The following is a 16,684-nucleotide window of genomic DNA, read 5'->3' on the forward strand; positions in this document are numbered from 1 at the left end:
GCACACAGAAAGACTTGTACAGACTTCCACCTGCCTGAGGAGAAATATTCTGGTACATCTAGCAGTGTCTTTGATGTAGGTTCTCCCTAATAACACCGAAAGCAAATCCATTTGATACTGACAGTCAAGAAAAGTAACTTACAGGGGAAAATAGGTTTTTGTTCTTTAGCTTGTGCCGATTCACTCATAACATCAGATGAAGCTACATTAATTTTGACATTGTCTTCAGAGCAAAGTACAGTGGAAGCTACGCTGCCACAAGGGGTTTGACCACGGGGAGATGACTGACTGCTAAGCTGAGAGATGCCTGGAGTAGATGTCCCATTTATCTTCCTGCTAGGTAGACTGTATCGTGCTTTCCAGGTGCATTTCTGTACATAGAAGAAAAAATGAATAGAAAGAAGGGGTTTTCTATAGCAATTTGACAACAAAGAATCATATTTCTGTAACTAGTTCCAATATTAGATCCTTCTGGTCCTCCTGTAACATCATAGATTCTTCTCTAGCGATTTCTTGGGTAGGACCTCCTTTATTTTGTTATTTTTCTTCAATACTCCTCTGCTATAACATTAATGCCAACAGATCAAGTTGATTTGTAAATGAGTAACACTGCAGCTGCAGAGAGGGTTGGTAATAGAGCAACCTTCTCATGCACAGGGAAGAATAGGTCAAAGTGGTTTGATAAATGTTCAGGTTTCCTCCCAACACTCAATAACCTGGCAAATCAATTTCCTGTGTCAGGAATGTAAAACTGAAGTCTGAAAGCAGACTGAGTTCTGCAGGCTCGATAATCAGAACAATATGTACTATAAAGCAAGTGCCCCTGAAGGAACTCAGTATTTGCACTACAAGTTTCATATCAAATACAAAAAAGTAGTGTTCAAGTAATATTAGCATAAATGACAGAAAGGAAATTGCCATTAATTCAGGGAGGAAAAAAAAAAGAAGTCTCAGCAATGTAAATACTAAGAGACACATTAAGACTGACATGCACCTTGGTTTCTTCTGCTCATCTTCATTTGGATATGACTTTAGAGAAGTGGTAAGATTGTACTTAAAAATCAGAAAGCCTCTCTTTAGATACAACTGTGTTATTTACGTGACTTGCTGACTTCCCCTCTGTTTGCTAACAGCAGGAAGAATATTTGTATTAAAACACAATCTTTGTCTTTTAAAAGTTTCACAACTTTTGCTGCTTATTCCCCAAGAGAAATTGTAATCTTCTACTGAAGCATTTTAATTATTATGTCATGAGGGTACAAGCTGCAGGTGTTGAAAAACAACAAGAACAAATAGCCTGCATGTAACAACAGCTCATATTTCTACGAGTGCCTCACCTGGGGTTCTAAAAGCACTTCACAGAACTTGCTTAATTTAGCCTTATAGGAGGAAAAAGCAAGGAACTAAAAGCTTAAGCAAACTGCTGAAGATCAAAATCTAACATGTGCTGCAGAGTGAGAAACCCACTGTTTCTTTATTGAGTTCTCCTACTTATACTCCTAATCATCACTCATTCTCCCTTCATGTTTCTCCAATCACTTCAGCAGTTTCAAGACAAAAAGTCTTCCTGTGGTTTTAGAAAGATAGTAAAACAGTTACCAAGTGCTACAGATAATTTTACAGTGTTCTGTTTCCTCTCAGGTATTAACTTGATTTTTCTTTTAAAAGGCTTTCATCTAAATTGCTTGTTTTTTTCCTTTCCTTGGCTTTGCTTTGAATGTGGCAAGTGAATCCTGCTTTCTTTCAAGGCTCCAACAATTGGAATTTGTTTCCAAATTTAGCTTTAAATTCTGTGTAAAAAGGCAACCAAGGAAATCATGACTAGAACTTACTAGAATAAAGCCTCCAGGATACCAGTCTGAAATCTCCATTTGACTGAAAAAGTCATACTTGTATGAATGTGTACAGTGCAAACAAGAGGCTAGTTATGTTTTACGCTCATATTGAATTCTTCCCACATCAGTTCTTCTCACTAAGGCCAAGCCACAGTTTTAAATCAGCTACATACTGCTCTTCCTATTACCTAGTATCAAATTGTTATTCTTCAAAATCTAGAGACAAGTACTCTGCAGTCACATGATCCAGAACACAAAATGCAGTATTGGGGACTTCAATTAAGCAACAAAACAAATGTTTGAAAAGTTGGCTTGGGTCCCAAGGAAGAAATTAATAATGATGTTACCTTTGTGTTTGTAATAAAGAGCTCCCACATGTGTGTTGCTAACTTTTCCTCTTCAATTTCTTTTACTCTTTTCTTACAACCACCAGGGTCCCTAAGTGAAAACAATTTAATTAGGTTTCTATTTTGAGAGTCTTGCTTTTATTATAAGTTCCTTTAAGAAATGCAATAAATTAAGAGTAAATGGTGGCTGACCACTACTATAATGTTTATCTTCGCTATAAGGAATGCAAAAACAATTCCTGGGGTAGAAGCCATGAGTAAGTTAGTCACAAGTGAAGAACCTAAGGAAAGCAGTCATTGTACAAATTATAATGCATATACTGGGCCAGATTACGCTCTCAACTTCCTCTGTGCAAGTACTGAAGAATTTTGTCCAGCATAGCTAGATTTCATTAATAGGAATGACAGCAGGTTCATATAAATTTGATTTTTCCACACTATTGGCTAAATGAAGACCTATACTGGTCCAAAAGTTTAAATGTTATGTCATTCTGACAAAGGTAAATGTGTAAGCTGCAGTCCTCGCAGTTGTGGTGGAACAACAGGTCACTGACGAGACAGTCATTTATTACTCCATCCACATCTAAGCAGTCAAAGGTTTTACAAAACAAATTAGTATTCTAAGCTTGTTTCCTTCACCACATTTAAAATAAAAATCTCTTTTTGTGCAGACAAATATTATATGATCTAAATGTCACTCTAATTTTTCATGGTTACTGTGTAATGAAATACTTGTGTATGCAGATCAGTTCAAATGACATTGAGGGAAAGGAGTGGTGGTTAGAGACAGCAACAGAGAGCAGAAGGAAGTATACAGCAAGAGACTGCACTACCTCAGAACCTGGAAGTGAATATAGGGCCTCATGCATTTATACTCTGCTGTCAGCCTGTATCTGTGAGACTTGCTGACAACCTGTTTCTCTTATCCCAGTCAACTGGTTGGTCCTCATATGTAAAGGGGTGAAAAACCCGCCCACGATATATAGTGGACTGATTCTCTCCTCCAAGGCTAATTCTATATAATGCTACTCTGCTACCTCTGTTATACATAGGCACAGTTTGTCTTGACTGAGAATGTACAGGAGAAAACAGAACTCCTTTGAAGAGCTCTGCCCTGCAAATTAGAGCAGAAACTGTTCACTGTTTTAACAAACACTCATAAATAATTTAAATGCATATTATGTCAACATGATTATATTGACTGAAAATGTTGGGAACTTAATATTTACTTTCAATACTACAAAAGTTCAGAAGCAATACATCTTTTACAAGTACCCATCACTGTCATACATAATTGATAGAATAAAAACAGCTACTAACTATCACTTAGTAGATGGTTTTATTCTGTAATCATAATGTATATGGAATTCCTGTTGAATTCACTGGGATAATCTTCCAAGGGAAGGCTATGGGAATATACATAGATATATTACTGCATGTATTTAATTTGCATAATTATTAGAAAAAAATAAAAAGGAAATAAAACAACTAAATTTGACTGTGATAGCTCAGTATTTTCTCATAGTTCTGCAACTTGCAAAAGAGGACCATGCTGTGCTACTGATTTGACTGTACAAGTCCCTGCCGACTGCATGGGGGCAAAGTGGACACAAAATTTGTTTATGTTGCATGGCACAGAAATAATGACATTTCACTCAAATAGTTATTACTTGAAAGAAGAGAAACAACAACATATAAAGGACAAAAGATCCCAAACTCCTCATTCCGTCTACTATCATGCATTTTGCACATACTTTGGATTCCAGCAGGTTAATATAGAATGCATTGAACTGTTGCGTTCAAGAGTCAAAGCTTCCAAAAGCCAGTGTATGACGCACAGCTGTCGGAAAAATTGTTCACTGCAAAGAGGAGAAACAAAATGTGTTTTACTATAGAGTCAGGGAAACAGTCAAATTGGCATCATGTTGGCTGAAATAGATACATCTAAGCATTTCTGTAGCAGATTTTTTTTTTTCATTGTCCCAGTCAATTCTAGACACCTCTCAAGGTTTTTGTAATGTTGATACATAACTCTGAATCCCAGAAGTGTATTTTTGTATGTTAAATTCTCAGTGGACTTATCTTGGTAATGTGCTCAGTGCTTTGACACCTATGAGGATTCCAGCATTTATCCCTTTAGGGTATAGATTCTTACGGTTTTTGGATTCCACAGTAACTTCTAAGTTTTGCATTTAAGAAAAAGCAGTGTGAGAGTTTAAAGTGTTGGACCTAGCTTTTTCTGAATTAAGATTATCTTTGGCATTTTAGCTTATTCCACATGCAAATGTAAATATATAAAGACACTTTTGGTGAGCAATTGGGTTAATTAACTTAGAACAGAACAAACAGTATATATTAGTGACTAAAACAAAACAGTTAGAAATGTACAAAGTACAAGCACTGGCTTCTCCCTTTCTCTTTTGTAGGCCTACTTTTTTTTTTTAACTAGGCAAATTAAATTTTAATTTTGACAGTCTTTCCTTAAAATGAGACTAATCTTGAAAGCTATACCACACAAGTAAATTTTATGTAACTTAGAATTTGCTGAGTCAATATCAGCAACGCAAACGATGTGTGTTTGTACACACACATACAGAGTTCTCAGTAATGCATTAGGATTCAATTGTTTGAAGTTAGAATGTAACAGTCGCTATTAATAAAGACATAATATTTTACCATAAACCCCTGAAATTCTCTGGGTATGTATTCACCAGTTCAACAGCAACTCTAGGTATATATGTTATGGGTCTGTATTCCTGTGTGTTCCATTTATGTCCTACCAAGGAGGGCAGGACACAAATCTGCCTTCAAACATACCTTTTTGCTTCAGCGGGGCTTGATTTCAAGACACTGGTATAAACAGGAGTAAAAGACTGTAAGGTTATCTTTTTTTTCTTCTTCTCTGACTTCCTCAGGTGGTTGCCTTCTGTTAGAGAGCAACTGTGGGAAAGGACAAAGACTGAAGTTAAAAAAGGAGAAATTAAAACAGAGCAAATAAAACTGTTTGTTGTGTTCATATTGCCACTCTCCCTTTTCTACTCCTTACATTTAAAAAGTGTTAATTACTGCATTAATTATAATTTATTAATATTACAAACCTGATATTTATGTTTACCACGATATATAATTATTTATTTCTAAAATGTTTATGGTACTTTATAAATTATTAATAGTATTATTTGTATTTACATATTTATACTGCTACTTCTTATTAGCAATTAAGCATTTATGTGAAATCAAATCTGGGGGCAGATGAAAAAAATGTGACTGATTTGTTTGAGAAAAGATGCTGAGATACTGCTTACACTCCATTACTCTTGTTTTTGTTGGTATCACGCCAATGGCGTCAGAGGGTTTATATACACACGAGGCCAAAGTTTCAAAATGTGCCTGTAAAGTTATTTTCAATTTTTCCCTGGGTTAACATACTGTGTGCACAAAAAACATTAAGTTGAAAAGATTAACCCCAATGAAAAAGCCTTGAGTGCTGGCCAAACCAATGTAACAGAAAACAGAGCTCTTTGTAGGCTGTGGGCACTGTTTCTTCACTGCCACAAGCTTGTTTGGCCATTTATACCTGTGCCAAGCATTTATACAATGCTACCAAGCAAGAAGGAAATGTTTAAAGCTGTTTTTCCCAAATGTAAATAACTACCTGCACCTGGTGTTAGACAGTGGAGACTCAAGCATAACAAGCACAGTGAGATATTGTAGCCTTCATACATCGATAGTCTACAGAAAATAGGAGGTCCACATAGAAAATATAACACTATCGTATGCTGGATCATAAGTTAGTATAAAACTGAAATGGTAATAGCCATAAAATAATAGCTGAGAGCTCAATTGATGTCTGAGTGGTGGGAGAGTCTTAAAGCCATAAGCAGATTTCTTTAGCAAAGACTTCCTAGATGAATGAATGACTGATTCTGGATTAACATTTCCTTTCTAGATCTGAAGCGTTTTGGGGATGTCTGCTTCCTATTGCCTACTATAAACTAACAAACAGCTGGGACAAGGGTTGAGGAGTGTGTGCCCCAAGCATTCCATTGATTTAAGTTTTTTAAAACAGAGCAGCAACTGTAAACAGTACATACAACACTGGCATGATCATCTCAGCACTACATTTATAGAGAGATCAACATGTCCATTTTCTTCAACTAATTAAGACATAAACAAACTCACATATTGTTTTGTCTGACAACAAGGATATCTAACAAAGATACGAGCTGGCAGGTGTCCCTGCTGTCCCAAAAGAAATTTCTTACATAAAGCCTTGAAAAGTGGTCTTCTTCATTCAACTAATCTTAGATAAATTGTAACAGCACATCTGTACTTATAAGAGATGAAGGCACATGAATTCCACAGACTTTGTTGTTCAAAACAACATGTCTATCTTGTGGTTCCTCAAATCACACTTCCAATTTTCTCTTCTCTGTAGTCCTAATGAACAACAGAATGCCAGAATATCCAGTGGGACCATTATATACACATTGAAGTGTCTGATAGAGTCATATTGAGCGTCTTATAGAGCCCGTGTTCCTACTAACAAGGGGAACTTTACTTCTACATTTTCTACTGTTATGGTAAGAAGCTGTTACTGAGTTTACACTTGATACATGTAAAATAGTTGTGCAAGTCACAGGGGACAGTTTGACTGAGTAAAGGCACACCTGTCAAAGCCACACATTTCTTGTTTCATACATGTTTCAATGTGTACTCCTCTCCCACCCTACACATGCTGGAGTTAAGAAAGTTCTCCAGAAGACTCCCTAATTTTGACATCTAATCGTAAGTCTGATGATTTCCCTCTTAGAATGTTGGCAGATGTTAGAGGTCTTTCCTCTAAAAATGAAGCTAAACTCTTAATTAATATTAGTTTTAAGCAACACATTGAAAGTATTAAAGGATATCAGGTTTACACTAGGAACTTTTGCTAGTGTAGATTTTGAAGTTAGTTTTAAGATTTTTTTAAAATAAATTTTTACAACTGGCAAAAATTCTGATGCAGATGTAGGACTAAAGTGGCTTTGTCAGTAATTCACCCACAAGCTTGGTATACTTTGCACCAGTAAAAGCTTTTTTACCACAAGGAGAAGTCGCACCTAGATTAAGGTAATTTTGCCTATGCAGGTATATCTTCATAAAGGAAAGAGTAATGGTAACTCTTTTTAGGTCAGCGTTGCTGAAAAAAGAAGCCCTTCCATACAGAGGAAAATAAATGGCTTCAATAACCTGAATAGTCATATGTGTAAAGTTATTTGTCTGCGATAAGTGGGGATTAGGTGCGTTATGGGCAGATAGAACAGTTACATATCACAAAGAATAAGCATGGAGTTTATAAAAAGCTTTCAGGAAGGTTCTTAGATATTAAATTATTATTTTTTTTAAATTAAATAGTCCTGTTACCTAAGATGTTCATGTGGCTTTCATTAACATAGGATTAAAGTACTCATTAGTGCCGTTTAAATAATGCAGCTCTAGGTGAGTTGTTTAAGGTAAGAAGAAAGTTTTAAATGACGCAGACATTAGAGGCTAAGATTCCAAAATACTTTGACTAACAGAATAGAATATTTCCAGTTGGAAGGACCTACAATGATCATCTAGTCCAACTGCCTGACCACTTCAGGGCTGATCAAATACCCTGTACTTCGTCTCCTTCCATAACATCATCTCTCAGTAATTATCTATTCCTTTCCCATCTTTTCTAGCTATTCAGTTAGTTACCACTTAGAATGCTAAACATTAAATGTTACTAGAGTAAATATGGTATCTTTCTGTTCAGAACCTCTCAGTCTGCCTGTGCTACTTATTTGCTTTTTTTTGCCTGGATTTCATACCAGCAGGAAAGATTTTATTTCTTTTTTTTTGCATCTCAGATGACTCTGGAGACTGAGTTTTCCAAGTTGAGAGTCAGTTCATGGAAGAAAGATGAATGAGAGGAAGCTGGTACCTGGGAGTGACAAAAGCCACAGCAAACAGATGAGAAAAGACTGCTAGACATGGATGAGCTTTTGATGCAATAAGGGTCCCAAAGGTGTGTAACCTCTAGAAGAGCTACTCTGTTCTGATGAGCAAGTATTTAATAATTGCATCACCTAGTGAGGGCTGATAAATGGAAGATGACTACAGCATTGCAACAGGCATTAGAGGTGCACTGAAGAGATCAGCATGAGCCAAAGGATTGAAGACTACCTAATGACCAAATGTAGAGAAAACGTGAAGGTGGTAGTAAGTAATAGGTGTGAACTAGCTAAGAAACCCACTCTGCAAGCTAAGCCACTTATTCTGCTGAACGGAATTTTTTTAATTCTTCAGCCTGTGGTCCCATTGTGGGAACAAAAGCATGGCACAAACTCACCAGGCTTCCTCCATTTCTCCTCAGAGAATCAGTTCTGAGTTGGCTATGAAACCTCTTCTGAGTTTACTACCCTTCTGCCTTCTAAACTTCCTTCTTTTCAAAAGGACCCTCAAGCATTTTTTTCTGTTCTTGCTAAGTTTACAGTTGCTCACCTACCTAGATTTTAAACATTTTCTCTTTTAGTTCACACAAGTAGCAATATCCTGCCTCAATGTCAAGTCATGATAGAAACTGGAAATTGTTGCTTTTTAAAACCATTGGCCTTGGACCACCAAAAGCCCTTTGAGTTGACTTACATGTCTATTTCTTCCTCTGACTCCTCTGCATCAGAGAAGTATTTGGGTAGCTGGAACTCAGTTCTCCATCTCATGTCTTGAGGCTGCTCGGCTGCTTTCAGTGTGTTCTTCCTCTCCAGTGATTCTTGGTGAAGTATATGAAAGTAATCTCCACCTTGCTTCACAAAATTGACATGATACCTGCCAAAAATCATCACAAATTGGTCAGTGTACTAAAGACACATTATCAAATTGATTAACTTCTCTGTTGCCCACCAACTTAATTTGTAACAGAGACTTCACATTCTTCTTTATTTAAGAGTTCAACATTAGTAATTCCTTCTGCAAAGTACAATTCCACAATATGAACTGGGAGATCTTTCCCTTATCTTTCAGGACCACACAGGTTAACTATTGGATGTCTTGAACTCAATATCGCTTTGTCCACTGCTTGATTTTACAAGTAACTGCCTAATTCTAATTTATAGCAGCTAATTGACCACTGGGCCCCTCACTGTCTAACTCAATTGTCACAGCCTGACAGGCATTGCCCTGAAGCTACCTGCTAGCTGCAAAATTCCACTTGCTTTCAGAAGACTGCATTGTTAGCAACTGGGAAGCTGCCAGCAAAGCCTGTGAGTGAGCTGAAGACAACAGGCAGGGTATTACTGCAAGACAAGAAAATAAAGAAACCATAATGCACTCTCTGTAAGATGACAACAGAGGTTAAAAAAAAAAAATAAGTGAGCTAGGGCAGTGAAAGAGGTACTGCACACAATTACTCTACAGCTTTTGATTAAAATGTTGGCAAGAATGTAGCAGCTGATCCAAGTCAGACAAGCATACTATCCAGGCACAGGACACATCCCTTTAAGTTAATGTGTTGCTGACTTTTGAATCAAAGGTCATCAGGCTGTATTGATTCTTTCAAACACAATCTAGGCTTGAAAGCTAGGCTTCATTTGTTTTACTGAGAAGTAATAACTCCCTTTTCTTACCAGACATATATTGAAGCACCTGAAGGTCATACAGGGTGCAAATTTCAGGCACCAAATTCACTAGTCCTCAGCCGAGCAGTTTAATCTGTCCTTGCTTCCCTCACTGAAAAAACACTTGCACAATTTATTGGTTTTGGAATTGGGTTTTTAGTTTTGTTGACATTATTTTTAATTCCAGCAACTATAAATACAAGCCTGAAAACATTTCCAGTTCAGGTAGATAACCACCTGTCTGCTAGATTTTTCTGTACTGACTTTGGAAAAAGAAGAGATAAGAAGCTAAAGTCCCTGATAAGAAATGCAGCATGCTTTAGAAAAACATAAGGATTTCAGAGTCATGTCAGACTGGCTTAATGGCTTTCATAAGAACCTAGTATTTTGTATAACTAGAAAACTTTTAATGGCCTTGAGTTCTTGCTTTATGTCATTTTCCAGTAGCTTTCTCTTTCCTTTCTGCCAACTATCAATATATTTCTATGTAAAAATATTTTTCTCCTTCATAGTGCTTTTTCTACATTTCTGCATGCACTAATGTAAGTATTCCTTCTTAAAGATCAAAACCCCTGCTGTAGCTGTGTATCATAATACCACAAGTAGTGAACAATGACCTTATTACATGAATCAAAGACAAGTGGTAGAGAAAGATAATTATAAACCAGAAAGTTCTTTTACACTATCAGCCATAACCAGTGTTAGGGGAGAAAGATGCATGAATGGCAAATACAATCAGTACATTTTTTAAGGTTTATCTAATATAGAAGGCTTTAATATGTGCATACCAAAATCAATTATCACTCTCACATACCAGTAAGAATAGGAAACATTAGGTACACATAAATGAACATTTTTAGTCTAGACTTCCTTGAAGTCCCAGGAATTACAAAAAGTAGCTCTACAGTCTCCAAGTATGAAAAAAGAAAGAAAACAGAATTAACAGAAACGTAGCATATAGAAAAGCTGTAAGAGCTACCTCATTTAAACAAAAAAATCCTCTCTTAATTCCATAGAATTCTTTCTGGGATATCTGTGCATGGCCCTAAAGGTTCGTGGACTTCTGTTAGAAAAACAGTAAAGTAAACCCAAACTTAAAATACAGAGGTGACCAACATACTTTTCGACACTACAGATTTACAGTATGTTGCTGGAATAGGGCATCAAATATTTCTCCATTTAAATTCTGGCATCACAATACCCTGTCTATACAATAACTTAATAAATTTAGCTGGCTGCCTATTTGACAAGTAGGTGAGAATTGTTCATTAAAATGCAAATGTAATCGAGATGAAATTTGGAATACATTTATTAAAGTAATTGAGCTTCAGTCAACTGTAGTCACAACACAGATTCTCAACTGCTGTTCAGACAAAAGGATTTGTCTTATTTTTATAAAGTTAGTATCTTTATCAGCATGAAAATCAGGAGAGTTTCCTGAGCAGTAATAACGTACCATAGAATACTTCAAGTTTTCTCTGCAGGAATATATTACTCTAGCTGAACGTCAATAACATGCGCAAAGCAGTGACCTGGTAGTGTACTACACACACAGAAAATTGGTTGTAAGCATGTTTTCAGCGCTTGGTGTAACTACGTTCTTATTAAATTACTCTTTAAATCCTTTAGGGACTCAAGGTCATAAGTTAAAATTTTAATACAAGACCACTAAAGTACTGGGGAATTTAACTTTTACTGCTAAGATTTGGGATTCTTGGTGCCTACCTTTGTGTAAAAAATTAGTCACAAAAAGAAAAGAAAGTCATAAATATGACTTAAGTTATAATTTAGGTGCAAGAAAAACATTAAGAAGCTATAATAATAGTAATGTCAGAAACCTTTCCATCAGAGTAAAGACAAGCTAGATACTTATCAGTTTGTTTTTTTTTTTTTACATTCTGTTTCAATATACTTTAAGTACACTGGGTCATCTTCACTAAAGTCAAAGGAATCATACTAAGGATGTATGTGTCCCAAAAGATCAAATTTCACAGTTAACCACCTCACATCTACTGTGTATGAAGCAGATTGAGTGGGAGATGGTTTACTAAAGAAATGACATGCACTCCTGAACATACGATGCCAAATCCTTGCTCAGCTAAGCTAGTATAACTCCAGTCTGAACAGAATTGCTAGGAAGATGTGCAGAAGGCTGCACACCCACGTGGCTGTCCCTCCACTAAGTAATTTTGTTCTGAGCTGTGGGTGGTGGTAGTGTGGTGCTTCCGTCTTCATTAACTCTTCCTGCTAATCTCCCTCTGTCCCACTTCCTGAGGTGCAAAGAAGTTGCAGTCTGTTTATACCAGCTTGATTCTAAGGCTATTACGATCAGGATGAAAAAAATAGCATGAGCTGTAAATAAAATACCTATGTATCTATCAAACAATTGAACTACATAGATATTTCTCTGATCATGGAAATTGTTAGCCACTGTTTAATAAAATGGCTTATTCAATTTCCTTATTTTAATGGATACAGCTTTTATATCGATAAAGCTAACAACAGAACATCTCCTGCTTCATTTGCTATACTATAGAAAGAATTTACCCTCTTTCAGAAGCTTAATTGTAAATATAAATGAAACCAATGTGTCACTGCTCTGAAAGTCACTGAGAGCAGAGGCTTTCTCAATGCCATTTCCTATACTTTCATGAAAGAGTTTCAATCTGTGTCTGCAACAACTCCCTACTAGACCAGTAAAAGCTCCTCTTTGGCTCGCTGGACACAAGGACAGACCCTGCCGAGGGTGCTGCAAGGTGAATATCAGCTGGGCCCAGCCTAACTGTTGCACTAGTGACAAACTGAACATGAACTACGGCTTCCCAGGTGAAAAGCAAGTGCAATTTTATGCATAATGCCACTTAAAAGCATTCTGAGTAAATATTTTCTATAGCAGAAAGAGTAATACAAACAATCAACTTCTGTATAAAACAAAGGACAGGAGGCAGTAACTTTGAAACTACAGTAAACCCAGCTAAACTGTGTTCTGAACATTACAGACTAAAACCATGGATTAAAACCCAGTATAATTCTCCTAAACAAACACTTAGCATTACTTGCAGCCATGCCATCATGAGCCATGATCCCATCACAAATCTGAAGTGAGGCTGATGAGTACTTGGATCCTGAAGAATTCAAAGAAACACCCACCAAAGGAAGTGGTGAGAGCAGCAAGCTTGCTTCATTTGGATTAAACTTTAAATCTATGCCCCTAACTACTTTTAGGGGGCACTGTGGTACTGGAGGGTCTTTTTGAAGATATAATAAAATGGAAGTTCTGACAATCTGAAGTTATTATGGATCCTCTGGTAATCTCTGCAGGAGCACAAGCGTTAACACCTGCAATCTCATCAGATTTCAATTGATTAAATGTTACTGTCCTCACTGCTGTTGCAATTGGAATAGGACACTTAAAAATATTATTCCACTCCCCCAAAATACTATGTTGTGTGTATGTGCATTAACACACATCAGACTCCATTTAAGCTGTTGCTGCATTCTCATAGCTACAGTAATTCTTATATATCCTTTAATTTTCTGACAAAGTGCTGTGACACCTAAATAGCTAATAATTGTAAAACAGCAGGAAATGCCACAATAAAAGAAAATCCATATGCACACAGTGCTTTTCTTATTTACAAAGCACACACAGAACAACAGGAGAGCAAACTCTGCGTTTCTTGTAAGTTATCAATAGTGATACCAATTTATACCAGTGGAGAATCTGTTCCATTCTCTTGTCAGTAAATACTGGAGCTGCTGACCACCTCACTCAGTTCTTTACATTCAGTGTTATAATCTATGTCAGTATGTCTCAAATTTATTCACATTAAGACCGCTTCACATCTTTCCTGAGTGATGTAAGGCAGACTCACTGTAAATGAGAACTAGTGCATTGTTCACTTAAAATGTGCTCAGTGAGTTACTACAAGGTGCATACACTGCCCACCTTCTGAAATTACCAAAAGCCATGGAGTTAAGTCTACACGGTGGTGAGCCTGAGCTAGCAAGCCTTACTATTGAGCTCTGCATTTGAGTCATATCCTGAAAGCTTAGCATGTGGACAAGAAAAAGCTTGCAAGTATTCACAATTAATATGTAGATGCTAATGTAAATTAATTACAAAGTTCTGGTTTGGTAGTGTTTATAGCCAAGTTAGAGATGCAAACATACACACACAAGTCAATGGAGATTCTGGAACACACTGGTTACTACTCCTATTTTATGGTTGACTAATTACAAGTGTAAGAACCAAATAGGTAAATATTCATATATCTAGTTGTCTTAAATTCAGTGAAGACCAGATGATAATGACATTAAAATCAATTAGATGTGGTTACTAACCCATAGAAACTCAGGTATGTGTGATCATGTACTATACTGAACCATTAACCATTCTGGCAAGGAACTAAAGTAGTACTATATCAACCTGTCTTGAGTAGTTGAAGCCATACAGACAATCTGGAATATCCACACTATGTCAGATGTAGATGCCCATTTTATTCTCCTGCAGACAAGTACAATATTCTGTACTCAAACATCTCTGGTTAAAAAAACAAAACCAGAATATGCATAATGGGAAAGATGCATATTATCACATGAAAGTCTGACCATGAAAAAAGTCAAGAAACAAGTAAAGTTAAAATAAGACATTGGTAGACATGGTATGTTCACAGAAGGTTGTGTAGCAGAAAATAAGGATCTTCAATAATCAAATCAATACCGCACACTATTTTAAAAGATGTCACCAGGTGAATGTATTAATGTATTATTGCATATTTAAAGATGTGTTTGGGTGGTTTTCAATTAACTACAAAGATATTAAAACAAAAATGATGCTGCTTCCATTGTGAAATGAGGCAGAAGCTCTACTTTGAAAATAAGGAGAAGCTCTCTAACATTGACAAGCACAAATATATTTGGCTATCTGGAGGTACAAAAAACAACATAAAAAAAAAAAGGCTTACTTTTAGTTGGAAATGTGGTATTTTCAAGCCAGAAAGAATGGAGGGCAGCAATTTCTCTTTTAAGAAGCCCCAGAACTTAAGAACACACACATATCCTCCTCAACTCCACTTGTGCCGTGCTATAACTCACATTCCTGTTGATCTTCACCGAAAAGTTTTCTTTTAGGGTAGGCATATTTACATTTCCAGCTCTTGCTGTCTCTGGACTACATAAACAAAGGTGAGTGGGGGAAGTACTTCCAGAACAGCAAAGAGAAAATAAAGGGCAGAAAAATAAATCTATGAGATTTCAAGGCTTTGCTTTAAGTTCTCCTCCAAAAAACTGTGGGGAAACATACTGAACCTTCATAAGAAAAAAAAAAACAACACACCAAAAAAAAAAAAACCCCAAAAAACCCCAACAACATCTGGAGATTTCTGGGCTTTCCATTTTCTTGCTGTAAGAACGTACAATAAAGAAATCTATGTTCATATCACCGATAAAAACTCACTGCTTGTTAAATGGAACTTCACAGAGGTCCCTGATCCTCCACCAGGAAATACTGCTGGTTCAAGATTTTCATGTGCAAGCAGAAACCACTTCTCATGATCTAGTGTCTTGCCTGACCACATAAAGGTATTACAGAGCAATGAGATTTTACTACTAAATAATGTAAAACCCATTTTAAATGTTAGCTGTTTTCAAACACTCAGTGACAATATGTCATTTTGTATCATAATATGCGGGAGTTAACTGTTATGTTGAGATAGATAGTAAAATTTAATAAGCAATGAACTATTTCCACTTATGAAATTTCAAACATAAACAAACATTTTCACATGAAAGGAGATTGAGACTCAAGCAAACAGCCTGTAAAGGCAGATATGTTGATGGGAATAGCAGTCTTTCCAGTGATTGATGATAGAGATAATGATTCATACATCCATACACTTAAATGGTTGTCTTTGCCCATGACTGCTGTCTAATTAATGTGAGCGATCATTCATGTAAAAGAAAATTCTTGCTTCTGGAAAAAAAAAAAAAAAAAAAAAGGCAAAAAAAACAAAGCTGCAAACTGCCAGCAGTGACAGTGCTAGAAACATGCCAATTAGAATGATTTCTGCCAAGCAGCAAAAGGGCACAAAACATTGATTTCCAAAAGCAACTGACATTATGAAGTATTAAATACATTGGAAACTAATATTGGCAGATAAACATTTCACCTTCTCAGTACTGCCTCGGTCTCTTCTTTGCTTAACTCTATGTTGCCTCTCCTCCTTGCTTTTACAGACTCCAGTGTATCTTCCCGTAAACCATATGTGTTAAGGAAAGTCAACTTATCATAATGTCTAAACGCCAACATCTTTTTTATCTGCATATATTAGAATAGGATCAGTACAGATTCACAGGTAAGGACAGACAAGGCCATAACCAAAACTTAAAAAAAAAGACATTTTTTGCCATTAAAAAACTTCTGGTAGTAGCTGCCATTTAAATGCTTTTGTATTAAAGTCAAAAGCCACTACAGGAAAAGAAGTAGCAGAAACTGCTCTTCACAAAACCGTCAGTCTAACTGTTGCTGCAGGGACAAAGAATATCTTAGTGGAGGCTAGATTTTCTGCACGCAGAGTGACTTTTGGAGATCCGGCTTCAGGAAACTTGAACCATTTTAAAGAGCCATCCAGTTTCTAATTTAAAACATAAAAAACAGCCAGTTGAATATTGTTAAATTGCCATCAGTTTGACATTTAGTTTTATTTAAGTAGCACAGCACTGTGAAATAGATGCACGGGAGCCATTTTCTTCCAACTACAGGAAATGCAATACAGAGGTTTAGCATGCCATTTTTGCAAGTAAAGGCTTGACTGGCTCATGGATGGCATGGACACTTCCCCTTTGAGCTTGCAGCTCAAAGCTGTCGATTCCTAGACAT

The 16,684-nt window shown here is 36.5% G+C and overlaps 1 protein-coding gene across 1 annotated transcript in view; it reads right to left on the bottom strand.

Moving 5' to 3' along the window:
• Positions 1–16,684, bottom strand: part of CCDC60 (coiled-coil domain containing 60) — a 59,210-nt gene that overhangs the window by 9,909 nt on the left and 32,617 nt on the right. Inside the window, exons 4-8 of the mRNA XM_086761851.1 lie at positions 8,837–9,016; positions 5,000–5,122; positions 3,937–4,041; positions 2,183–2,273; positions 143–371 (exon numbers count right to left, since the gene is read on the bottom strand). Coding sequence (XP_086617977.1) covers positions 143–371; positions 2,183–2,273; positions 3,937–4,041; positions 5,000–5,122; positions 8,837–9,016 — 728 coding nt within the window. The remainder of the gene's footprint in view (positions 1–142; positions 372–2,182; positions 2,274–3,936; positions 4,042–4,999; positions 5,123–8,836; positions 9,017–16,684) is intronic.

Source organism: Chlamydotis macqueenii, chromosome 17 (genome assembly GCF_036417535.1).
Source record: "Chlamydotis macqueenii isolate bChlMac1 chromosome 17, bChlMac1.mat, whole genome shotgun sequence".
Lineage (NCBI taxonomy): Eukaryota > Metazoa > Chordata > Aves > Otidiformes > Otididae > Chlamydotis > Chlamydotis macqueenii.